General features: G+C 39.0%; 1 protein-coding gene across 2 annotated transcripts in view; it reads right to left on the bottom strand.

Annotated features, from left to right (window-relative positions):
- Positions 1 to 501: 501 nt before the first annotated feature.
- tox2 (TOX high mobility group box family member 2) overlaps positions 502 to 26,124 on the bottom strand; it is a 96,208-nt gene continuing 70,585 nt past the window's right edge. Inside the window, exons 5-10 of one of the 2 annotated variants that reach the window (XM_075461506.1) lie at positions 12,872 to 13,138; positions 11,187 to 11,417; positions 6,880 to 6,960; positions 3,449 to 3,859; positions 3,211 to 3,359; positions 502 to 2,573 (exon numbers count right to left, since the gene is read on the bottom strand). In XM_075461506.1, the coding sequence (XP_075317621.1) occupies positions 2,531 to 2,573; positions 3,211 to 3,359; positions 3,449 to 3,859; positions 6,880 to 6,960; positions 11,187 to 11,417; positions 12,872 to 13,138 (1,182 nt within the window). In that variant the 3' untranslated portion in view covers positions 502 to 2,530. The remainder of the gene's footprint in view (positions 2,574 to 3,210; positions 3,360 to 3,448; positions 3,860 to 6,879; positions 6,961 to 11,186; positions 11,418 to 12,871; positions 13,139 to 26,124) is intronic. The other variant, XM_075461507.1, reaches the window with a different exon arrangement.

Here is a 26,124-nt window from a genome sequence, read left to right as displayed (position 1 = left end):
ATTGAATGAAGGGATTGTGACAGTTCCATTTCAATCTATCTTTCCTTCTCTCATGAAGTCTCTTAGAAGACTTTGTGTGCAATTGGGGTAAAATCAGCCCTTGGACGGTTGCCTGAGTTTGTATGCACATCTCATTTCTCTGTTCTCTTTATCTCACACTAGACGCCTACGATGCACTACTTTCACAAGCAAAGCTAACGTCTTCTCGCATCTGCTCTCCTGTTTGCTGAGATAGTTTACTGGCAATATCCATGCTGGCTGGTGCGCACTCTATCTATCCAGGCTTAATTAGCCGATGCCATCGGGGATAAATATAAATATAGGATACAAATGTGACCCTCTTAAGTGCAAATATAAAGTGCAGGAGATGGAGTTGAGGGTGTTTATGTATCTTTAAAATAACTATTATCATGTCTTTAATAAAAGGTGTGATCCTGTAATTAGAGTAGAGGACAGAAAGAGACAAGATGACTGCAGGGAAATGAAGAGACATTCGGCGAGTTCACTTTTAAACTTTTTTACTTTATTATGCAGGTTTGAAATTAAAGAAGCATTGTGACACAAACAGATGCTGCTGGAAAGGAAACAAAGAGGCAGCACCCAAAATATAAAAAAAAAAATACAGAAAAAAAAAAAATCATGTTGTGGTTGTCATCATTTTTATCAAACCAAAGCAAAGAAATATTAAAATAAGAATAAAAATACACCTCCATTGTAAGAAGCAAAAATGATCTCATCTCTTTCATAAATAAGACAGCCTGTCAAACAGCTGATGGGCAACTAGCAGAAAACAATGTATAACCATTTAAAATATTTATCATTACTGGCTTTACAAATAAAATTACTACACTTGGCAGTTTTTTTTTTTTTTTTTTTTTACACAACTTTCAATGTAATTGTCTTGCAGCAACTAAAACTGAAATTCTGCTACACGTAAGAGATAAAAACAAGATGTCTCTGTTAGCAAAATGCATTTCTGTTAATCACACAAAAGTTAAAAAACTGAGATCAACACAACCAAACACCAAGCAGAAACTTATAAAAATCACTGTAACGTGGATGCCATGTCTCGGTTCACATATTGCAGTTCTTCACCTCTGCATGTTGAGGAGACAACATTGACATGATGGTTGGACAAATGAAAAAAATAAGAAAAAACAAAAACAAAAGGGAAGGGCAGGCATTTTTAGGCAATATCTTCTTTTTTTTCTCTCTACCTGTGACATTACATCTCATTTTATCTCACAGCGTCTGTGTTTTTCTGTCTCTATGCTCTCTATCTCTCACCTGGCTCTTTCCATTTAATGATCTGCAGGACACATATTGTGTATTCAGTTTTAGATTGAACTTTATTGGAAAAAAACACACCAGTGAGCACAGATTTAATGCAAGAATGAAAGTGTGAAATACTCCTCTGAAATCCAGCTGCACAAGGCTGTTAAAATTCACGAGAAAGACTCAAACACTGAGGCACTCGCACACGCAAGTGTGTGCACGTGCACATACACACCTACATACATACTCAACTGCTCACGTCATGAATGTGGTACATTCTAACGTCCAGACATACTCACGCACACACATATACAGACACACAACAAGATACATGTAATATTAAAGAAGAAACAAATCAATCTGGACTTCTGATTTCCAATTTGATCCAATAAAAGTGATATTTACAATCACACTGTGACAGCTCGGTAGACCTCAACAGGTCTTTAATATTAAAAAAAGATTATTTTTGTTTTCTTTCTCTTCACCACCCAAGCTTTTTGTATTAATTTGCAGGCCCTTAAGCAAAGCTACCATAACACGAAGGCCTGTGCAGAACCTACTAGAAGTTAATATTTCTCTACAGTACAGGGCCCATCGCTTATTTGCAAAAAAAAAAGAAAAAAGAAATAAAAGAGGAACAATTTTGCAAGCCAGAAATAAATAAGACAGCAGCAGCAACAACAAAAAGGAAAATAAAGAAAAACAAAGTGATTAAAGAGGAGGAAGCGTATGTTTTATTTTTCTTCTCGTTCTAATTAAAGCTGGATGGGGTCCCTGAGGGGGACTTTGACGGTGACACACAAGAGGAGTGCTCCACAGCCCGACCTGCATCACAGAGGGCTTAGACACACCACTTAGGGCATGGAGGTTGGGGGCGCAGGGAGGAGGAAAGGGAGGCTTTATAAGTGCTTGGCAAATTCAAACAGCAAAAGGACTGCTAATACAATAAGTGGTACAGACAGTAGTCATCTAGTCAAAAAACTCTGGTCACAAATTCTAGAAACTGAGAGAAATAATAATTACACTGACAAAAAAAGGTGGTGGTGATGGTGTTTGAGAAGCTGAATGTGCATGTGTGTTCGTGTATGCGTGTAACTGTATGTTAAGTGTGTACTGGATGTAAATGTGTGCATCAGAAGGAAGGGGGGAGCAGGACGGGGGTGGGGTGGAGGGTGGGGAGGGGTGGGGTGGGGTGGGGTAGGGTGAGAGTAGACTCCTTGGTGTCATATTTGTCAGCAGAGTATGATCTTCAGTTTCAGGTGAGGTAGAGTGGCTTGTCCCTGCCAATCATGCTGCCACTGCAAAAAAAACAACAACAAAAACAGAGCCATAGATTAGACACAACAGAGGATACGACTGTAAAGAAAAAAATAGAACTAAAAAACAAGATCACAACAGGAGGTTTTTTTCCCTCTTGAACGCTGGTTATCACGATCTCATTTTACTTTCTCTCTTTGTTGCTCATATAATCTGAACAGGAACAGCACTGTAGGGTGAATATGTTCAGGACTTGCAGGACTGCACACACTGCGAAGGCATTTAGTATAATAAAACGGAAAACTTGTGTTAGGCACATCTGTTCTTTTTACTGCTGTCTGACTAACACATGACGGACCCTGTTATCTCAACATTACCTCTCCAGCTGTCTGCCTGTCTCTCTGGAATGGAACTGACAATTTTCAACGCTTACACTGTGAAAGCAGTGGTGGAAATATGTCATTACTATCTATTGTATAGTCATTTCAAATGGAGTTCTGGTCTAAGCCTGAAGCTGGACTGCATCTATCTGATTCCTGAAGGCTGGAAACCTTAGAGGAAAGAGATGAGTTGACTGAGTCAACACGTCAAGTGGCACAATGCGCCCATTTGGTTGAGCTGGATCAGTCTCTTTTCTAAATGCCACTACATGGTTTGACGAATCTGTACTACACTGACCTGCAGTGGTTGCCACACTCCCGATTGCAGTATTCACTGTCCCAGTCATGGGTCTGAGCCACTCCAGGGCCTGGACCAGGGCCAGGGGCTCCTGGAGACTGGGAACCCCCCATGCTCTTCTGGTACTCTGACTGGAGGTGGGAAAACCCCTAAAGGAAGAACACAAAGAAAGTTAGGCCAACATCTTCAGGTGTAAATAATTTCACATTAGTAAGTGTGTCTCAGTTAGTTTCTGTACCTGCTGCCCTGGGGGTGGGGAGTGAAGAGAGGGCTGAAGCCCCATCTGGTGAGAGATGATTGGCTGGGACTGAACCTGCTGCATGCGGATTGGCTGGTTGAGGAGCGAGCTCTGGTGCAGGGAGAGCTGCTGGTGGGGGTGAAGTGGTGGGCTGATCTGGAAGGAGGAAGGGGGAGAGGCACTAATGCTGGGCAGCATCTGTGATTGGCTGAGCGTCTGTGACAGAGTGTGGCGAGGGGCATGTCCTGCATAGCTCTGCAGGTCAGTGAGAGGGAAGGCCCCGGGCCCCAGGTATGGCGATGACGGCTGGGGGGGAGGGGGCACACTGTACAGGGGCGGGTTGGCTGGCATCATATGTGGAGAAGCCTGGCTCGTTTGGGCATTTTTTGTGTCCACAGGGTCATTATATGTCTAGAAGAAAGAGAAAACACATTAAAGGAGTTCTAATTAAACTGTAACACTCATTCTAACAACATCTTCCCCCTTTACAGTTTATAATATTTAACATACCGAAAATCCTTTTTTTCACGAACACATATTCTAGTTTTGTAATGGATTTTCATACAATTCAAATTGATTTGAAGTCCTGAAAAGTGATTTATATCTGCATAGTTTACAACCTGTCTGATTGAATAACCATTACTATTTCTTGCCCTGTCAGACTATTGGTTTACAATTCTCCCAGATCGCAGCAAGTTGAGTACAATACAGTTTTATCAAAACCACCAGAAATAACAGTGAAGGTTATAAAAGTAAGATTTACAGTGTAATAAATATAATTTATCTTTTAGAGCTCAGGTAGGTAGTCATTTTCTTGGTGTCACTGAGCAAATTTGAATTCAAACTGCCAGAGGGAAACACAGACTTGTGCATCCCCTCTTGTCTCTTTTCTCAGGTCTAAGATAACTTAGCCTGTGATGGACCTTGCTCAATCCCAGGTCTATATTTAAGGAGAGGACATCTCTCTTGGCTGTATTATAAAGAAATTAGCTTCAGAGGTTTTGCAGTACTCTTTCTATTATATATAGTACTCTCGCATGAAAACATAGTTTGTGCAGTTTTAGGATAAAAATATGGTTTGATACTGACATGAAAATGCATTATGGCATAGGAAAACACGCAATCTGTGATATACCACTGCTGAATACTGCAATGGCGATATGATTTACAATATATTTAAACATTCTCCTGCTAGTTTGTTGAAGGACATGCACAGAAGCACAACTCCCTCTAAATGAAATGCCGCAGTAAGTAACACTTCTACTTTCAAGTTAAAATGTATTTGTGATATTGATAATGTGCATGTTGATGTTGCGCTACATTTTCGATATATTGTGCAACCCGCATGCAACAGAGGATAAAGCCGACGGTCACTGCAGGATCCCGTCATTTCTGGCACCTCCTTATTCACACAGACACAACCAACAATAACCAGTCAATGAAAGAAAAGAAACAAAAAAGAAACAGCAGATATTTCGGGATCCTCATGAAATACATAAAAGGCAACAAAACTCCTTGTCTATGAATTTTATATTTGATGTATAAATGTGGCACACGTTCCATTCTACACGCTCAGTTGTACACTTATTCTGTAAAATAAATACACAAAATCAAATGTTTATAGCATGTTAGGCCATGGTGGGTTATTCTATTCAGGGTCACTGTTTTATTCCTTGTTATTAATTCACTCTTTATTAATTTTATAATGCCCCATCCAACTCCTGTACACTCTCGTGCACACATAAACATCTATTCTGCAGCTCTTTCTGTCTCTCTTCCACAGGGGAGAGTGTATGTGTATGTATGAAATACATCGAGTGTTTCTCATTAACTGTCAAACTGGTGGAGTGATGTGTGGCGGTCTGCTATTTAGTAATGACTCACATCCATCCAAGTAAATCCCTGAAATAATCAATGGAATGGCATGAAGGGATGGATAAAGCAGAGGGACAGAACATTTGCAGGGTCAAGTGGAAAATGAAATACTGAAGAAATGAGTTGAATGGAGAGGGGGAGAGAGACGATAGGCTTGATTTGTTGAAGCTTATTTTTACTTTAAGTGGATATTCAAAGATGGTGTTTCACAGTAGAGAGGGTTTGTATTTTCATATTTGTATCTATACTTAAAGACCATGGAATCATTTGAATTTATGACATACTTTTTCCTTTTAAACTTTTTAATCATATTTTGCACGCTGAGTTTTTGGATTCATGTAAACGCAAGATAAGGACATATAGCGGTTTGCATAGGAACTTCTGTTTTTTTTTTTCTTTCGCCTCTTTAACAAACTAACATGTGTCACATCACAAAAAACCAACAGGTGCAAACTGAGGATGTAAATCCTTAAAAAGATCCTCCAATTACCTCCAATTCCACCCACCCCAATTCATTCTGAAAAGACTCCTTTATTGGTAATTTAGAAAAAAAGAAAGTCATGGTAAATGATGAGATTCAGTCCTGCTTTCAGACTAGCTGTTCGTGAATGAGTGAAGAAGGTTTGCAGGTTTATTTTTGTCAGTTAGATTTTTGACTGGCAATCTACCAGCATATGGCATCAATCAGGCCTCTGTGTAGGGGCTTTGCCATCAATGTCTAATCGCACCAAAGACAAGAGATGAGAATAGTCTTTTTAGTTGAAAGTATGCTGCACTGAAGAGGCTGATGAATTAACTATTCATGCCTTAATCAAGGTGCTTGTTTTCGGCCCATGAGCATGAGAGGAAGTGTGGTGCTCTGCTCAGTGGAGGGGGGAGGGAGAGCGAGGAGGAGGAGCTTGGTATATGCTAATGCAATTTAGAGTTGAATTTGAAGAACAATGCAGGGAGACAGAAATGAAATGCAGCGGGCCGACAGATTGAAACAGCCCTGCAATGTTGTAACTAGTGTGGAAACCTTGCAGATGTGAGACATTTACAAAGAGGGCTTCTTTCTTTTTCCCTTTTCCTTTTTCTCTCTTTTCTTTTTTTTTTTACACAAACATGGAAAGAAATATGTTAATATTCTGGGCTAAACATCAAAGAGAGAACAGTGGGTGTGAGCAAACCTTAGCCAATACATTAGTAGCCCACCAGGGAGAACAGAAACTCCAGGAGGACAGCAAATGACAGGTAATGTCCACTCCTACTCTTCTATGTGCACACTGATGAGCACACACATACAGATGTGTGCTATTACTTTCCATTTCTCCCCAGGTTACAAATCGGGTGTGTTTGAGGCCTAATTTTCACTGTTCTCTTCAGAGCACACACACAGCCTTTCACTTTAAACACACACACATAAACACAAATATATATATGCACAAGCATACTAACCCTCGGTGCAGCTAGGGGACCGTTTGCTTGAAATGAGAGTGAGAGGAATTCTGTCTAATTTATCATCCCTTATATCGCTGCTGACCCATGTATATCAAAGATGTGACCCCCGCTGTTACCTTGGAAACCAGACTGGCTCTGTAGGCGGCCAGGGCTTTCAGGTACTCCTTCTTAGCAGCCTCTGTTTTCCTCTTGTAGCTCTGCAGGAGCAAACACAACAACAACAATGTTTGATTACAAGGCAAAGCCAAAGGCTAAAATGACCCTGTGTTCCACACTGACTGATGTGGAGGAAATTTTGGGCATCTTGATTGTGATGAAAAACATTTCAAATGCATCCGCTGCACAATTATCAGGTCAATGAGATTTGGCCATCTGCATGATGTTGATGCATTTGATTCATTTGTTTCTTGAAAACATCCAAAAATGAAATGTCTAGGAAGATTGTGCACAATAACATGAAAATAGAAATGCAGCTAAATGAGAAGAGCAATGCTGTTTGTCAATTTGTGTGCTGCTTTTTTTTCCAGTCTCCTCCTCTATTACTGCTGCTGCTTATCTCTTAATCAGAGCTGATGTCCCAGCAAATCATTCAGACGAGGAGGAAAAAAAGCAAAAAAACTCAAAACAACATTAGCAAAGAGGCAATCTGAAGCCTTCTGAATGAACCTCAAATGATGCGTTGAGACAGGGAATTCAAGCTAATGTCATCACATGTCACTCACAGGCTCTTTATAGCTGCCATTGCCTTTTTGATGCAGCTAAAGCAAGTCGCACAAAGTCCACCCTTAAATCGATGAAGAAGTCTCAGATCTCGGCTCGTCTCTGATGCATTTTAATATGATGGAAAGTGCGTGTTTGTGCGTGAATGAATGCAATGGGTAATTACTGATCCTCTGTTAGAGGCTGTCTGTGGCTACACATACAGGGTCATTTCTTTGAAAGAGGTTGGGTAGAATAACCATTAAGCATTCATGTGTTGCCAGATGCTCATAGGCTCTCAGCCACTAACATGCACAGTCAATAAACAAACAGACAAACACGTAGAAGAGCAAACAAACTGGGATGAAGGCGGATACAATCTCTTGCTCAAACAGCTGATGTTTATCCTCTCACTCATCCTTGTTTAATATATTATCATTATTTTCCTTTCCACGATATATGCTCAGATATATTGGATATAAGACAAGAATGAGGAACCAGGAACTCGAAAATACCAAAAGAAAAGTGAAGATTTCCACTATAAAAATTATTTGGAAAAAAAACCCCAAACAAACAAAAAGTAGCTCCACACCTCTCAGACAGTAACAGACTCATGTCTACTTGTACCCAAACTACTCCCGGCAGCTTTAATTCCAAATTAATTTAACACAGCTAATGATTTGCACAATGACAGATACTTTTAAATAAATTACCATGCCTAAGGATGTCTAATTATTCCAAAGTGAGTGGATTCATTAGCAATTTAAGCCGTCAAAGGCTGCAGGTCAGTATGAATTAAAAATAACAAAGCTGCAATGAGAGAGCATATGCCTCTATCGTAATCTCGACACAGAGGAGTCCCGCCTGAATTAGCCCCTAATTGTACCTTAATGAATTGTTCTTGTTTGATAACCACTTAATTACAGGAGACAATAACCCTGCACCCTTCTGACACTGAAGGGAGTGATTACCCTACAACCCAAAGACTGAGCAATTGGTGAGAGGAGAGGCAGGAGGAGGGTGAGGAGAGGAAACAAATGGGAAGTAGAGATGGAAGAGAAATGGGAATGAGTATTAAAAACAAACAAAAAATCCAAAATGAAGGACAAAAAAATAGATGATTATAGCTGAACTGGTGCTAAGACTAACCTTACATGAGGAGTTTTAATATCAAAAGACGCTGTTTAAAAATGAGTGATCTTTTCCTTCCATCTCTGACCTTTCACCAGTACACAAATCCAAAACACAGACTCAATTAAATAAAGCTAAGGTCTCTCCTCCCTCCTCCCCCAAAATCCATCATCACTGTTCCTCCCCACTGCTGTAAAAACTGAAAATTGATCTTAATCTCAAATAACAAAAAACAAGAGAAAAATGTTGTTCTGTGTTTCTGGGGTAGCTTTAACATGTAGTCACCTTGAGGAATAACAAAACCCAAATAAAGCATTGATCTCAAACTATAAAGCAAAGGCCTTTGGGAGTTAAAAAAAAAAAAGAAGCTGTATAGCTCAGAGAACATTCTAATAAAAAAAGAAAATATGAACATAAACATGAGTCTAAAAAACTACTTTGTTCTGGCAAGCTCAAGGACAGAGCAGAAGAAGACAGAAAAACAAACAAAACAGGGAAAAAGCACAATGAAGCTCGACAAAAGGAATGACACGAAGAACAGAAAACACAACAGTGAAGCTTTGGACCGTGTCTTCGCAAAAATGGAGAAAAGAAACAGTGCCTTCACGGCATTTATGTGAATTTTACTGCATGGTATGCTTGAGGAGTGCTATAGGTAATTGGAAACAGGAGCCATGATCTAGTTAAAACAAAGCTGTGTGTAGGGGAAGGGTTGTGTTTACATTCTGGTGCTCCAGTGAGGCTCCACAAGGTCTGACTGTAACATTATGGAACACACCTCATCGGCCCTGTAGAGATGACGCGACAGCCGATGTTGGAAGAAAAAGCACAACTGTGCGTATATAAACAGATCAAGAGGAGCTTGAAGTTTAGAGTTAAAGCCTTATATTGAAGATTTTAAAGGAATGAGAACTTGGCATGGAAAGTTTTCATAACAAAAGCATTTCACTCCAACATTACTGGTCGGTATATGTGCACAATAATGAGTTCATGGTATCGTGAAAAGCAATGACAGAAACATTAATGATTTTACTGACTATTAACATGCACTAACTGAATTGGTTCTGTTCTGTAAATACACTGTTATCAAGTTTATTCATTGGCTGCGCTGTAATAAATGACAGTGCTATTCTGTGAGAATAATTAGAGCAATCACAGGGTTATTGCCCAGACAGGGTGCTACATTTCATTCCATAATGACATCATTACCTCAAGTTAATTATGTGTCCTGCGAGGTGACACGTTTGATTAAACACATGAATGCACAAACAAATCAAAAAATTAGCTGCGAGTGCCACACTAAATGGAAGGATTTTTAATGGTAGAGCTGCTGTTTTGCTAGTTTCGCCTCTGTTCCCTGGTTCAACTGTGAAGGACAAATGCATTTACGACGAGAGATAGAGGGACGGTAACAGAATATCTAAGGTGAAAAAGAAGCCAGGACACGAAGGGGTTAAGAAGCCCAAACAATAACATTTCTGGAGCAGATGTCCTTGAGGCAAAACCAAGGACAAGGCAATTGCTAATCTTGTATTCCCAGCATGATCAAATCACCAGGCAACAGATATAAATAAAAAGACAGGAAATGAGGAATTCGCATTCAAGGGTGTCAGTGGCGAAATGAAGATTCATGGTGAAGAGCCCCGGTGAAGGCGGCAAAAATTAACTGCAAATAAAAGGGACAGACGGCCTCCAAAGTCCAGCTTATAAAGTAGGTTTGGTGGGAGAGAAAGACACACATGCCGGATAGGGTCTAGTAGATGTTGGCTGGGATGACGGCGAATGGGCTGCACTTTGTCATGGAGACAGGTGCTTTTATTTGACATCCAATAGGCTGCGCCCTGACTGGATATTCTAAAAATATGAGTCTGCGCATGATCATCAGACTGTCTCGTTTTCCGTTCATTTCACACCATCATTTGTTACCACAAACATACAGAAACCTCCTTGACTTTGTCTGTGGGCCTGAAATGTTCAAAATAAATTGAAACTGTGCTGCATGGGGGATGCTATAAACTGCAGTAAGTGTTAATGCAGTTTTATATGCAGAGGTCAGGTAATAATAAAACTGAATTGGGTAAATCAACGATGCTGATGGTGAAAAACAACTTTTCACTTCTCATGTCTCACGACAGAAAACTCTTCAGTTGATTATGTTCAGTTTGTGCAATCTAATCCATACAGGGACATATAAATATAAACATATAAATAAGTTGTAATTATATAACTGATTTTTTAAAATAGGTGTTATATGTCACATGCAAGGTGTAATCATGCAAAGTGGATAACAGCTATTTAGACACTGTTGCTGCTTTATTCCGCTTAATAAACATTTAGTATAGTTATTTGCTACTTGTTTTGTTTGTTTAGCTTAGGGGGCAGTACTTGGTGACTGTAATTCAGGAAAATTACACTTTGAAGTAATTTGTTATCACAGTGTCAATTTTAAAGCGAGCCATCATGTTTTCCTAACCTTCATCAAAAAACGGCTTATTTCTTCCTATGCAGTAATAATACAGTACGGCTTTGAGGGTAAAGATCAATTAAAACTGAACTCTTGATACACTGAGTGCAAAGCACAACATTAATGTACCTGTTTCTGCTCCTCTCCCAGTCCATCCCACATGGAGGCAACTATTTTGGATACGTCCCCAAAAGTGGCGTTGGGATTCTGTCCTTTGATGGCTGCCTGGGTGTCTCTGAAGAACAAGGCGTAGGCCGACACAGGCTTTGTAGGCTCATTGGGGTCCTTCTTCTTCTTCTTTTTTTGTGGTTTGGGCTTGGGCTTCATCATCTCTGAGGATGGTCGCTTCTCACCCGTTATCTGGAAGACCATCAGTGCACACAAAACAACAAAACAGCTTATTGACACTGAAACTGAGCCGACCAATTCCACATGTGCAGAGTGAATAATTGCACCTCTAATGAATGCTTATAACCCTGGGTCCAGGTGAAGCGTGCAAACTTCATTAGCTCCATTATTCGATTCCTCTGTTCAATAACCACTGTTTGAGTATTGCAGCAATGTTTCACCGGCAGTAACACAGCTTTTTTAGACTGCAGCTTTTTTTGCCTTACTTTGTCAAAAATAACATGCGCTAGTAGAATTTATCAAACCTTTTCAAATCTTTATTTTGCAGTTGCTCAGCAAGTCATAAATTCAGACTTTTCATGCTCGGGGTGAAAGGAATTTTAAATCGCCTGATGTATCTGCTCTGGCTTTGATGTGGTCTCAGAATGAATTGGAGAGAGCAAATGGAATTACTTACTGATAGGAAAGATGGTAATCATTTTTATTCACATACGCAGTGCGAAGCACAGCAGAGATGTATAGGCAGGGAAATGTATTTTTTTTAACTAAAGGACCCCACTCTTGTTATACTGTATCACTGTGAGCTAGCAGCTAAATACACAGATGAATCTGAAACACAGAGGAAGTGGCAGATTTAATTATACACTCATTTACATTCCCCTGATAGAAATGAGGCAAATCCATGGAGACATTGGGTTGTGGGCAATTTATGAAAGCGGTTATACAGATTTACATAAAACTAAACTAAACTAAACAAGAATCTGTCTCTCCTCATTTTAACAAATGAGTGATATAAATGAAGGAGTGGTAGCTCGAGAGCCAGACTGTCACTGAGTACACGGTGAAGCAGTGACAGACATGGGCAGGACTGGCAAGAAAATGAAATCAACCCTTTTAAAACATTTTTTGACATTTGTGAATAAGCTGAGGTTTGTTCAGAAAGAAAAAAGAAAAAGGTTTCATGTCAGTTTCTGTGTATTTAAGAGTTAGTCAACAAACATGCCATGAGGGGAATGGACTGCCAGCTATTCATGAATGTGTAAATGGAAAAGAAATTTGTCTGAAGGTAAAATTATCTTGCACAAAGAGAAGATTGTGTTCTTTATAAGCATGTAACAGAGGTTTAATTCCCTCTATATGTTGCTTTGTTGCTCTGAATAAAGAAAAGAGAAAAATAATAATGTATATGTTAAAAATCAAGCTGTTTTCTACTCTCCCATTAGAATAAAACTCAATATCTAAGACTTACTTCACATGTGACACCATGCTCTGCCATACAAACACACGCAAAAGAAAATAAATATACAGCTGACTCAAACTCCACTAAAAACATTTCTGAGTTTTCCAGGACACCAAATAAAAGATGCACAACCATAGCCATGCCTTGATTCCACTTAAAACCACTAAGAGATGCTAAGAGAAGCCTTCATCTCCACCACTACAAGCCAGAGAGGCCACATCAGTACCTTTGAGTGAGGATCAGTCTCCTCTTCCTGATTGGAGCTTGAAGGGGAGGGTGTGGCTGATTTACTTCCTGGAGGTGAGGGGGAACCATGAGGCAGCGAACTCCGGCTGACCTGAGGGTTTAGCTGGGACAGTGCGCTCATAGGGTTGGGCAGTATCGGAGGTGAGTTGTTTATCATGGGGTGGTTACGGGAGGGATCATAATGAGCGCCGTCTGGGTGCTGGTGATGGTGTTGCTGTTGGTGGTGGTGCAAAGCCATCTCCTGCATCTGGGGTGAGAGAAGAACACCAGCTTTACTATCTTCTCCTCCACTCAGAATGATAAAAGTGTGCTAATTAGCCAAATATGCAAATTTAAAGGTGGAGATGACATTTTTTTTTTCAAATTTGAGAGAAAATGTGTATGTGTGTGTGTGTGAATATGTGTTGGATAAATGAAAGTAATACAAAAAAACAAAAGTGCAATAAATTGTGTTAAGTTGCAGTGAAGGAATTGTTTGTTGGACGAAACAAGTCTGACCATAAAAAAAACCTGTCTCAGGTCTCACTGCTGACCTTCGGCTGGTGATAAGAAAACTTTCCCTTCTTCAGAACAGATGTTTGTTCACTATGTTTAATCTATCGCTTTGGGACAGGCACAAAACTTGTTCTGGCTTTTAAAAATGACTGTTGGTATTTACTATCCAAGTGCAGAGGTAATTTAACATCTGAAAGGATTGGTGATCTTCTCAGTTCTATATGTATTTACGTGATTTTCCTTTTCAGAATGCAACATTTGGCAAGGAAGGTATTTAAATCAATCTCAGAGTTAGGGCAATTGGCGGTCAATTCCGCCTTTGTTCAGCAGTGAAAAAACCTTTGTGCTTGACATGGCTTGTTGCTGCATGGAGGCCACAGAGGTGTTGCACAACACTAATGAGAGGAGAAAATGTGAGAGGGAGGAGAGTCTCCATTTTTGTAAAGTTATTTGGAATACCAGAAGAAAACGTTATCAGAATGCCTTTCAAGCCACGTTTAGCCTAAGAGATGTTCTGCAGTCTAACTAGAATGAGCCATGCAGTACCTGCTGCACCAAAACTTTGTTTTGTTCAAGTTTGTTGATTTGTTTTGTTTCAATGAAAAATAATTTCCATAGCTGGGATGTCATCTTTCTCATCTTCACCTTAACTTTCCCTGTGTGAAGAGGAATACTGGCTGGGCCATATTCACTTTCCTTCTTTTTCTGGAATAATAACTCCTTACTGTATCCCTTGGGTGGACTGAAGTCTGCTTTTATAGCTGGCTGTTAGGTAAATAAAATACTTTCTTTCTCATTGTTATTTAACAACATGTAAGGCTTTAATGGCTCCCTCATTTATGTGTGCTGTCCCCATAAGAAGACTATTTTTGATATGAACCAAAGAGCACTTCTTAGATATCTTAAATTAACAGTTTATCCTGTTTATGCTTGTTAGTCACGTGCTGTGGCAAAATAAATCAAGCTATGCCTGGGTCGTTGGTCAGTTACAAGCTACTGATTATTAACAAATCTGCTTGTTGGGGACTCTACGCTGATTTATTCTGCTTGTGACTGAAATCAGCTGGTTTATGCTTTTTTGTAGATTAGTGCTGTTTTAGGATGTCACTCCCAAACTTAGACACACCCATCTGTGCAATTTTTGATTTGCAACTATATGCAAATTTGAACAGTTGGGCCATTGTCTGAACCCAACGTCGACACTTGCCTACATAGGAAAAATGTAAAACCTGAGGTTCAGTATATAAGTAATAAGCTCAGTATCCAAACTCAAAGCAATCAAGGCAACTTGCTGAAACTTATGAAGGCACCATATGCCTTCGTTGCTCCCTAAATGCGCATAACTTCCACTCTAAGAGAGAGTGTAGGACCATAAATGCACCACCTGTGAAATCTACAACCAATTTGAAGTCTGGATATTTTCCGGTTTATTACCTTTTTTATCAGTTTGTGGAGACAAAGGTGCTTGGTAGAACCAGAATCACACAAAATACAAACTGTAATATCCTCTTCCAGGCTTTGTTTCACTCTATCAACTAATCTATGTCCTTCAAAATGATATATTTTTTCCTCTGAAAGTAATCCCCTTGTACCTATAGATGTCCCACATGCAACTCTACACCTTAACCTCATTTAGTATGTTAAAATCCAAAATTCCTGTTGACTTCTGATGAGTTCTATATGGAATGCAGTCACTCCAACCCTGAGACACAGTGGCATGGTTGGTGGTGAGAGAGGACTTTGGTCTCTGCTTCAGAAAATTAATACTTGTAAAGTCAGAGCTCTCTGCACCTGGTAAAGCAATCACAGAGTCAATGGTATTGATCTACAACCCCATCAACCCCCTGTAGATATATTATGCTCCCTGTGTGCTGCAAAGGAAAGAAATATTACTAAGTGCTAAGTTAAACAACACCTTTGGAAACACCTGCAAGTACAAATAGAATAAAAAATGGTGCTAACAGCTGGAGAATGGCCCCTACATAGAAAACACCCTTTAGTAATTACAGAGTTAGACTATGATAAAGTTCTGGTCTTCGACCATCTTCAATCAAAAGCATTTCTTCAAGATTCCTCTGGACACAGCAAGAGCACAGACCAAAGGATGCTTTTAATGCTGGCATAAATGGGAATGTTTGGCAATTTACAGATCAGAAAGTGATGATCTAGCATTTGTTAGCTCTTTTAAATATTTATGAGTTAAATAATACATTACACATTAGTGCAGTGCTAAAAAGATCAAATTGAAAGGGCCCAGGCATATGAGGTCTTGATAAACACGAGCAGAGGTTCAGAGATGAAGGCTTGGCTCTCTAATCATAATTGGTCCCAGTAGATTGCTAGAATAAAAATGCACTACAAAGTAATGTTGTGCACGACTCTGGCCTGCTTTGAAAACTCATAATATTCACACGACATTAGATGCTGTGTTTGCCTCTGCAGCTGCTCACAAAAGCCAGCCGTGAACAAAGACATTCCTTTTGCATTTCAAATAACCAAGCTGTAACCTCCCCCCATCCACGGAAATCTCCAACTTCCAATCATAATTCAAAACACAATTACTACCCTTCTTAAAACATGAGGAAATAGCTCCAGCAAAATAAGTGGTTTGACAAAAAAAAAAATGGATGAAGAAAGAAGAAGTAAGAAGAAGGCAATAGAAATCCATTTATTTCCCATTTTCATGGACTTGCTCTTTAAGGGTCCTCACGAACCAAGAAGCATTGAAAAACCAATTAATCAAACATGAATGGCCTATCATAGCTATAGCAGATGCATTTCCATAGCAACAACCTCCAGGCAAAATTGTCACCCTTTAATCGGAGTCACACCGTTTTTAATATAAACAAGAAGATGAAGAGCAAAGGAGTTCATGGAAGGGAATACACTGCTGCATTGTGGATACTTGGTGTCAACCTCACAAGAGTGAAGACAGAAAAGAAAAGAAAAGAAAAGACACTCAAGCTTAAAAGAAACACATAAATCTGCATAGAAATCCCCCCTTTGTGGAGACTGCAGTAGCAATTTTCACTACAGATATGATTTGTTACACATTTTTAGGGAAAATTTTGTTTATTCCATTTGTAGTTCTTCATGCTCACTGTCATATTTCGTAGCATTAGCTCCATTTTCATTAAAGCTGCATGTTCTGTCGTAACTAATGATGCAGTTATTCATTTGACTGTTGAAGCATAAATTATTCCATAAGTATGTAGCTAATTGCATACTTTCATATAAGTATAAAAAAAGCCCTATTCCTAAGTATGAGTAAAAAAGCTTTATACAATACAACGGAACTAATGCATATTACTGAAAACACTCCTACTGTGATAATGTACTTCTTTTACTCTATCATAAGTCCTTTTTGAAAATGTCTCTGAGAGGTTTTAATTGGTGCTTGCACCTGTGTGAAAAAGAAAAAGCATGAAGTTATCAGACGGCAGCATCAAGCCTGAGCTAAATAAAGCCAGCTGCAGACGGCTGCACAAATATTATGAAAGAATCTGACAGAGGTTGCCGGTTGCCATAGGTACTGTATGCTAATTCTTAATGGTGTCATCCAAATGGCTGTCCGAAAGAGGAGGGAGTGCAGAAAGGGCAACAGAATTTGATTGGTTATTGCTCCCTTTCTTGACGATATAACTAATACTGACTTTTTATGAGCTTGTGACATAAACAACAGGCCATTATTACTGATTTTAGCAGAGGATATTTGAATTTATCTGTAATGCAGCATAAAAATGATTATTACTCTACAGACGGTCTAGAAATGTGGATTCTGGACTAGAGATTGGGAGGTAAGAGGGAAGAACAGAGGCCAGTGGAATGGAGAAAGAGACAAGAAGAAAAATTGGGAAATAATACAGAAACTAGAGATGAGGAGAAACATGTAAGTAGTAAAATCCATATTTAAAAGTTAACGACAGGACATGTAGATATCGTTTTGGTGATGAGCAGCTTGAGCAGCTCGATAGATCTAAACTGTGATATAAAGACAGGAAACTCAGAGTGAGCGTGTTCCTCTGCCTTCGTCACGCCTGTCGTGTTTGTATTCACATCTTGTACATCATAGTAAAATGGGAGTCAAATAACAAAGGCTTTCCAATTATGTGTAGCACATTGTGTGAGAGATGGAATATCACAAAGCCATTGTCCCCCCTGCTCCTGGTGACCTTACCTTTGAAATGGTTTCACGGCCGCTCCAATTGCCTGCACCATTTGATTTAGCTAAGGGGATTTGACCACCAGCAAAGAAATGTGAGAAGAAACAGGAACGTTTCACACTAAAGTAGAGTAGGTAAAGCTAAACTCTGCAATGTGCTGATGATTATCATACCAAAGAGCCATCTGTTTCATCATTTAAATAAGGGAGTTGATTGTTATGCAGGTTTTATTGAACTGGCATCATAACAAAGCAGCTTCTTGATGGAATCAATAAATGTGGTCATGTTTCAACTTTTTAGCAACATCTACAATAAATCTGTTCTGTCACTTTTTAATAAAGTCCTTCTAAGATTTAGAGTCAATTCACCTTAACTTGTCTGTCTTCTAATTGTAAACGAAAACAGGAATCTAATTATTAAGAATAGAGCATTTTGTTGTTGCTGCATATCAGTCTAATTTGGATTTGGAAGATAAATCACCTCTTGATTATTCTAAAAGACTCTTTCTCAATCCCACCTTGCCCCGTTTGACTACGCTGTGCAGCGATCAATGCCTCTGTGACTCCTAAGACTTTTTATTTTTCCCCACTCACTGCTTGACTGGAGCCATCTTGTTTGGAGTGATGGCTCACTCACACAGGTTCACGGCTGCTATTGTAAAATCAGCCAGCGTTTAATTGAAACAAATGACTATAATAATAGAACATTATCCCTGCAGGCACCCGGCCATGACAGCTTTAATTAGAGGCGCGTTCGAGACTGATCCTTCAAAAGCACAGCCGCTGCGCAACAAGGTGGTAAACACGCCTTCAGGTTGGGAACAAACCCTGCATCTCACAGCCCTCAAAGCTACTTCTCATTCACCCCGAGGGCGAAGCACTAACAACTCTGTTTCTCAAAGAGCCTTCGAGCCTCCCACCTCTCCCTCCCTCCTCATCCTCCTCACTTCTTCCCTCTCTGTGTCTCCTTCTCTCTCCCTCCATGCGTGGCTTTGGTTTATCAAGCTTATAAATGCCCAGGAGGGTCATTTACACAAGCTGGGGAGAATTATTAAGAGAGTGGATTCATGAATCATATGCTACTTTAGTATAAAAGCAAAGGCAAAATGCTGTATCTTCTCTCTTGTGACATCAGACAGATGCTAAGTAAGGGTATATCATGAGCAGCAAATGCCCAATGTTTCACAGCTAAACACGAATGTTCAAAGAATTTCTCAAAGCTCAACTGGGTGTGTTTTGAAAGAAGTCAGAATGACTGTATTAAATATTAAACAACAAGGCAGGGTGACTTTGATTTAAATGTTATACGTTGCTGTGTTCCAGGAGTGCCAACCAATCTTGTTAAATCCTCACACCATTTATTAGCTTGGAGGTTGCTCCGTGTTGTTAAAACAAGATGCTTTAAGGTGACTTTTGATCATTCCTATTAAAATGTGTGTGCTAGTCTAAAGGAAAAATATAAAATATATGCCACTGCACCACCTGTGATGAATGCATGCCGTTAATCGGACAGGAACACACAAGTACCCTACAAATTAGCCGTGCACCGATTTAATGATTTCTTTATAAACTTTATGGGAGAAAAAAAAGGCAATTTGAAATGGAATTTGCCTTTTCATCTTTGAAAGCCAAAAACAGTCCATATCTAAAATTTTTATATTAAACACACATTAAATGCAGAAATGAAACAGTAAAAAGGTCATATTTTAGGATGGGGAATAATTCCACAAAAAGAAAACTGTAACCAGTCCAGATTTCATTTGAAAACTTGTGATTAGACTACAACTTTGTTGCCCTTGTTACGAGATTACATTTTGAATGTATAGAATACATTCTAATGTATTACAAAGGATGTTAATTCCCTTTAGTCGCCAGTTTTGTTAACCGGGACCAAACTGTTCCATATTTCCTGTTTTTTGTGATGATTTATGGAAAATCTGATTTTCAATTCTTTTAAATTAGATGAGATACATTTTTTAACATGTCTGAAAAAGAAAAATCGAAATGAAATGCGAGCAAAACAGTAAAGAAAAACAAAATATGGGTAAAAATGAAAAACTAAAGTTATACATATAAATTACTTGTAAAGAAGAAGTAAAAGAAAAAGAGAAAATGAATCAACAACAACAGCAATGGTAATACTAGTACTATTAATAATGCATTGATTAATAATAATACATTATAATAATAAGACGGAATATTTTGCAGAAAGAAGTGGTTTCTGTTTTTCTTATTGTATGGAAAAGATCTGTACCACCCTGAATGTTTCTCAGTGAATCTGTGGCACAATAAAGGCATTGGTTGATTTGCAGAAAGTAATGTCATGATGTCCCCCTCGGCACCATCCTCCATGTTCCTCATTACTGGTAATGTTAGATAGAGCCTCCTTTGCTTTTATGTGTCGTCCCCCCCCCATTTCTTTTCCCTGTTACTGTTTTATTTTTTTATTTTCCCTCTCTTGTTCTCTCTCACGGTGTCTTCCTCCCCCCTTTCTTGCTCCCTCTCAGCTCGGGTGTGTCACGGAGCTCACCTCACAAAGCACAGTGTCAGAGAATCAGAGCCTTGCCTGACATGACATGTAGGAGACGGTTGTGAGGTGCGGCAGGGACACACACTCTTGACAGCAGAAGGCAAGGCTCCACCGCCGCCACTAATGAGACTCCTGACTGCTGTGTCAAACACACTTTGTGTGTGTGTGTTTGCACTCATGCTCGCGTAGTAAAAAAAAAAAAAAAGTAGAAGTAATGAACACAAAAACAACAAAGGGCACACATATCTTGAAAAAGCACTATACTCTATATTTCACGCAAGTGGAGGTCACGTCAAAGAAATGTGTGTATGTAAAATCCTCACAGAGAATCTCATGTCTGATGAAGGCCATCTTCACATTATTCTCAAGCTTTGAACTATCACAGCAGCAAACTACCTAACAAATTAACCTCTCTTCATTGTGTGTGATGAAAATACCAAAGTAGTGGCTCATTCTTAACTTTTCTGGTGCAAAACCACACCGAACACCGAGGGTCTATGTTTGGAAAAGTGTTTTTGTGCCAAGACAGCTTGGAGTACACTTGTGGTAACATAGAAAGAAGATAAAAAAATTATAACTACAGCAGATTTATTACAAAGTCAGTCTTGTAAATCTTGTTAAAATTTAGATAAATTGAGACAAACTGGCATTTCTAAGGTCCTTGGTGACATTTCTGGCCCAGTATTTTACTCTCATCTGAAATCAAAATGCAAGTTATGACATCATCTAAGAGTTTTTGAAGACAGGATGGAGGACGCCTGTTACCTTTGAATGCAGCGTGCACACCCCAACCTGTGCTACGTGAATAAACCAAGTCTTTTTTAATCACCCTTGTGCTCTTTAGCAGGCCGAGTGGCAGCGTTGTGTTAAAGTGGTGGCTGGTGGCACAGCAGGGGACATGTCCCAGAGGGAGATGACATGGCTCTCCATTGCCACCATGGCTGAATATTTCTGGCGGTGAAAGCAGAACGAGCTGATGGATGGTTGAGATGGGGCTTGGTGCAATATGGACACGATTTCATGGCATGATAAATCTCAGCAGGAGTGCGTGGCTAAGTGTAATATGAAATCCCTTATCTTTGTATCTGCTTCATAACAGCAGATATCTGCCGCAGCTGAACCTGCATTTGTTTCTTTAGCTTCTGTTCTTTTCTTGAATGCCACTGTTGATCACATCTTCACTGTGGAGGAGGGTGATGACAACATGTGTGTGAAAACTCGTATTTTTCTGAGTTGTTTTTGAAATATGATGTGATGAATGACCTAAATTAGACATTGTCACAGTAGCGACAGATATCCTCTTCTATTACTAATGATCACAGCGAGCACTGTTAGAAGAGGCTTTGCATAGCACTCCATTGAGGCTGGTCCGTGTTTGTACAAAACAAGTGTAAATTACACCTGCAATATAAATGAAATGCAATTTGTTTCATATAGCTAATCCTTTTAAAGTTTGGTACCGGCGTTATTTAACACCATCTATTTAGAATTTTTTATTTAAAAGAAAGAAATTAAGTGAGTGCCTTATTCTCACATGAGCTTAATCCGGTAGGTTAATTGACTTTATCAGGACAGGGGAAACTGATGAGCTGCCATTCCAGCCTGCAATAAAAATCCCTCCAAAATGGTGAAATTGGAAAATAACCTATACTTCTCCTAAGATATTTCTTAATATACAACTACAGTTTCATATCACATTGCCAGAGAAATAAGGCACTTTCTCCCAGGAGATGAGAAAAGAATTGAATTTTTCCTTATCGGTCATCTATTTTTCCACAGAATGCTATTACTTGCTGCCTGCCGTTGCTAAGCAACAGGAAATATTAATAGGACCTTTTATTAGCTAGGCTTTACCAGTGGAGTACTAAAATGAGGAAGTGGAAAACATGAATGTGTTACATAAATCTTTGAACCTTTCACAGTTTGCACAAGTCTCTGTTTGTCCAGTGATTTATGGCTCTGATGGTTCATTTATGGGAGAGGGAGGTGTGAAATACCAAAATGGAACATTAGCCTAAGGGACAATTTGAAAATAAAGAATCTCAAAAAGTGGAGAAAGAAAGGGGGGGAGCAGTTTACAGAATAGCCAACCTTTTTCCTATAGATTTCAAGAGGCCATCAAAAAAAGCAAGTGATTTTTGTTCCACTGGAGGAAATTGATCATTCAAAATCATCTACGCCTGAATCAACATTGGAATAAGTAATACAAGTCCCAGTCTATCACTGGGCTTGTGGAACTGTGGCTAAAAAGCCACAGACATTTAATTATTTTCTGCAGAAGGTCTAATCCCTTTTTAAAAAACGTTTGAAAGTGAAGGTCTTTCAAAGGAGAAATAGGTTTTCATCATCTGAACAAAAAGTATAGATTAACCCTCAAAGAGCAGAAAGTCTTTAAGAGCAAAAGGTAAAACAAATTTAAAGTCCACAGTGGAAAAGTGTAAACACATTTAACTGCAAGACTTCTCAAGAACTAATTTGATAAAAGACTGAGGTTGATAAAATATTCCCACTTAGCTTCTTCTTTTTTTTTTTTCTTTGAAGGCATCATCAGATCTCTAAAGTGCCTTTTTCTGTTCCTGGTTCAATAACCAGCAGGTGTCCAGTCTGAGATAATACGTTTGCAGGGACCCTCCATCAGAGAGGGAAAACACATAAAAACGCACCTCTGCTCTCTTATCATTAATTCATCCCAGCTTGTCTGTGACAAGTTCAGTTGACATTGCAGCTCATATTTCATTCACACAGGTTTGGAAAGCGAGCACCTGCCAGGACCACTTAATACCCTGCAAGGAAAAATAAAGCAAGAGAGGAAAACACGGGCTTCCATCCAACTCAACATGACAATCTGGGTGGGATTAATACTTGATAATTAACCTCAACAACTGAGGATAAAGAGCTTGCGTGGAAATTCTTACATTGAAATGTTGTAACAAAAGAAATTAGAGAAAGAATTTGAATGTGAATACAGCTGGCAGCTCTTTAGGGTGCCACAACTGTCATTACAGATGAAGTGACCCTCATTCTGGCAGATTCACGTCTTGTATTCTGGAAAATAGCAAATGAGATAATACCTGGGTGTTTTATGTAGCTAACGCTTCTCCTGCATATAGCCCTGTCTGCTTATACACTGCTCTTATGCATAACATCCCCAAGCTGATTATACATTCATCATCTGTTACATATTCAAAACATCCCACTCGAGCCAGTTTGATGATGGCTAATACTGCACGCACCACTGACAAACACGAAAAAAAAGAAAAAAAAAGAAACAAATCAGAGATAATTTATTCCAGTTGCAGACACAGGTCTTACAAATTTGAGCGGCATTTAAAATACATCATAATTGAATATGGAGCTTTTCTGTTTAGATATATTTCAGGGGCAGTCATCACAGCACAGGGGTGAAGCTCATATAGATGTATTTATCCGGCCAATGATTAAACATTTTTGCTTTCAGCAAGGTTCTAGTGTAAATGATGGTGGATCTGACTACAATGAGGCCACTTTACTCCTGAGTCCAGAAATTATTCACCATTGGCAGCAGAGATGTGTATCTCTCTGGGCTAGATTGATAAGATCAATGCAACCTGAGCAAGGCTATTAAATGTCTAATGTGTTTTGGAACTTGTAGATGCTATGACAGTGGGGGCATTAACAGAGAGAAGCAAGGAGAGGCCCTGCCAAGTGCACCAGAGCATCATAGAAAAGGGCTCTCTGAAAGATATCAGGTTTGTCCAGGAGGGGCTTCAGACCACTACACAAAAACCTACAGGAGAAAAGAATTATGAATTGAAAATGGCCTCTTCAGAAATTTTGCACAAAAAAAGAGAAGCTCATTATGTCTTTCAGATTTTGAGAACCTACAGAAGAAAGATAAAAAAAAAGGAACTTCCATCAACTCCTCACACTAAATGAGGCCAATCATGCGGGCCACATTCTATATTCTCTTATAATTGAAAGCAATGCTGTAAGTAACACTCAATTAATTAGCAAGTAATGAATGAACAGAATAGCTTAATTGCACTGATATATTGTTTAGCCTGTGAAATGTAAAAAATAGTAAAAACAAAATCAATCTACACTTACATAGAAAACAACTAAAAGAGCAGTGTGCAGATGGGTAGCTGTGAGCTTGAAAGGTGAGGGATTTTTTTGAGGAGATAAAAATTCAGAGTGCAAGAAATTCAAAAATGTATTTTCAGACATGTAAAGACAGATTTAGTAAACAAGTCTAATTTGAATAACGCAGCATTCTACATTGTGTCAGTGTGTGAAAAAAAAGTCCACCCTTACTGGATAGTAACAGGAACTAAGAGGGAAAGTGGCAGTCAGGTGCTACTGATCAAATGTATGTGATTAATTGACCATCAGGAAGCGTAAGCACTTGTATGAAGGCAGAAATGTTGGCAGTTTCCTGGTCTGAAGCATCCAGGTTTATGTCAACATAATGCCAAGGAGGCAAGACATCAACCATTATCTTAAAGAATGAATTGTTGCTGCCTATCATTCAGGGAAGGGCTATAAAACCATTTTCAAACTATTTGCAGTCCACCAGCCTACAGTGAGAAAGACTTTTCACAAGAGAAAACATTCAAGATAATTGCCAAATTCCCCAAGAGAAGATGTCACTGCAATATCACCCCGAGACCAGACCATGCAATGCTCAGAGAAGTTGCCTAAAGCAACATCTCTACAGGTCTCAGGTTTCATGTTAAATGTTAAAGTGCATGACATTACAGTTAGAAAAAGTCTGAAGAAGTACAGTTTGTTTGACGACATTACTAGTAGAAACAGAGCATATCTGTATAGCATAGTATTTGGAGTCAAATGTGAGGCCATCTGTCTGATAGCTGAAGCTTGGCTGAAACTGGGTCATGCAACAGGACGATGATCCCAACAGGTCTACAACAGAGTGGACCAAAGTTCCTCCAAAAACAATGACTGATAACGTCATAGAGAAAACCATTACATCATGGTAATGCTGCTAAAGGCAGTTACTGCTAAAGTTACTGAAAAATTTGCTGTTTTTCAAGTTAGTTTTTGTCAAATAAATAACAACACAGTGTAATGTGTGTTGTTGACACACGGCATATGACATGTTTATGACTTGTCATTATGTCCTGATATACAAAACCTCAGAAGTAAAAGAGGATGTACTTAATTTTTCTTTTTTTTATACAGTTTTCTCTGCTGATAATCCATATACATTGCAAAAAGCAACTGACTTGGGGCCTTTCTGCTGGAAAAACTTTGTAATGAACTATTACGACATTACCTTAAGCATCTTTACCATAGCTTAGACTATGAACAGACACCAGAAACTTCTGGTTTCCAACAAACATGTGCCTTGTCAGCAGATTCTGCATATTCCCATGAAGACATCTGCTTATAAAAATGAGCTTTCTATCAAAAACATAAATGCATGTTGGAAAACTCTGATATAACTTCCTTCTTCACTGTTGACCAGGAACTGTTGAAAACAGACAAATAATTTGCCTCTCTGACACATGCTGCGTAAACCTCAGCTGTCTTGATTCCACTTGCAACAAATATGTCTTAATTTGCTTCTGAAATCCCCAACAAACACACAATTCTTTTCTTGATTAGATATTTAGTGAAAAACCCAACTGTGCCAAGCTGCATTAGAATCTCCCTTTGTGTTTGTTTAGTCTGCTTATTTGGTTTAACACTTTCAAAGATTTATGTCTTTAATAACAACTTAGCAGTATGGATGACAAAAGTATCAGGAGATGAACTGACCTAGAATTTGTTTGAGCAAATGTATGTGAGTCTTTAGAGTTTTGGCCAGTAGGATCTATTCCCATAATCCTTTGTTGAATCTATAGATTTTTGTTCAAACAAAATCTATACAGTTGCAACTGTAATGCTCCTCTGGTCTTAATCCTTGTTGTTTTATAATTGGCTTATTTATTATATGTATTAGGAATGCGCCTGCGTTCCAAGAACTTTCCAAATGGCCACATACTTGTATCAAATGCGCACAAGTTAAAAAAACAGAAGCTCTCAGCCTTTTGTTGACACAGAA

The sequence above is a fragment of the Odontesthes bonariensis genome, chromosome 3 (genome assembly GCF_027942865.1).
Source record: "Odontesthes bonariensis isolate fOdoBon6 chromosome 3, fOdoBon6.hap1, whole genome shotgun sequence".
Taxonomy (NCBI): Eukaryota; Metazoa; Chordata; class Actinopteri; order Atheriniformes; family Atherinopsidae; genus Odontesthes; species Odontesthes bonariensis.
The sequence above is the reverse complement of the archived record's forward strand: the minus strand, read 5'-3'. Positions and strand labels throughout refer to the sequence as shown.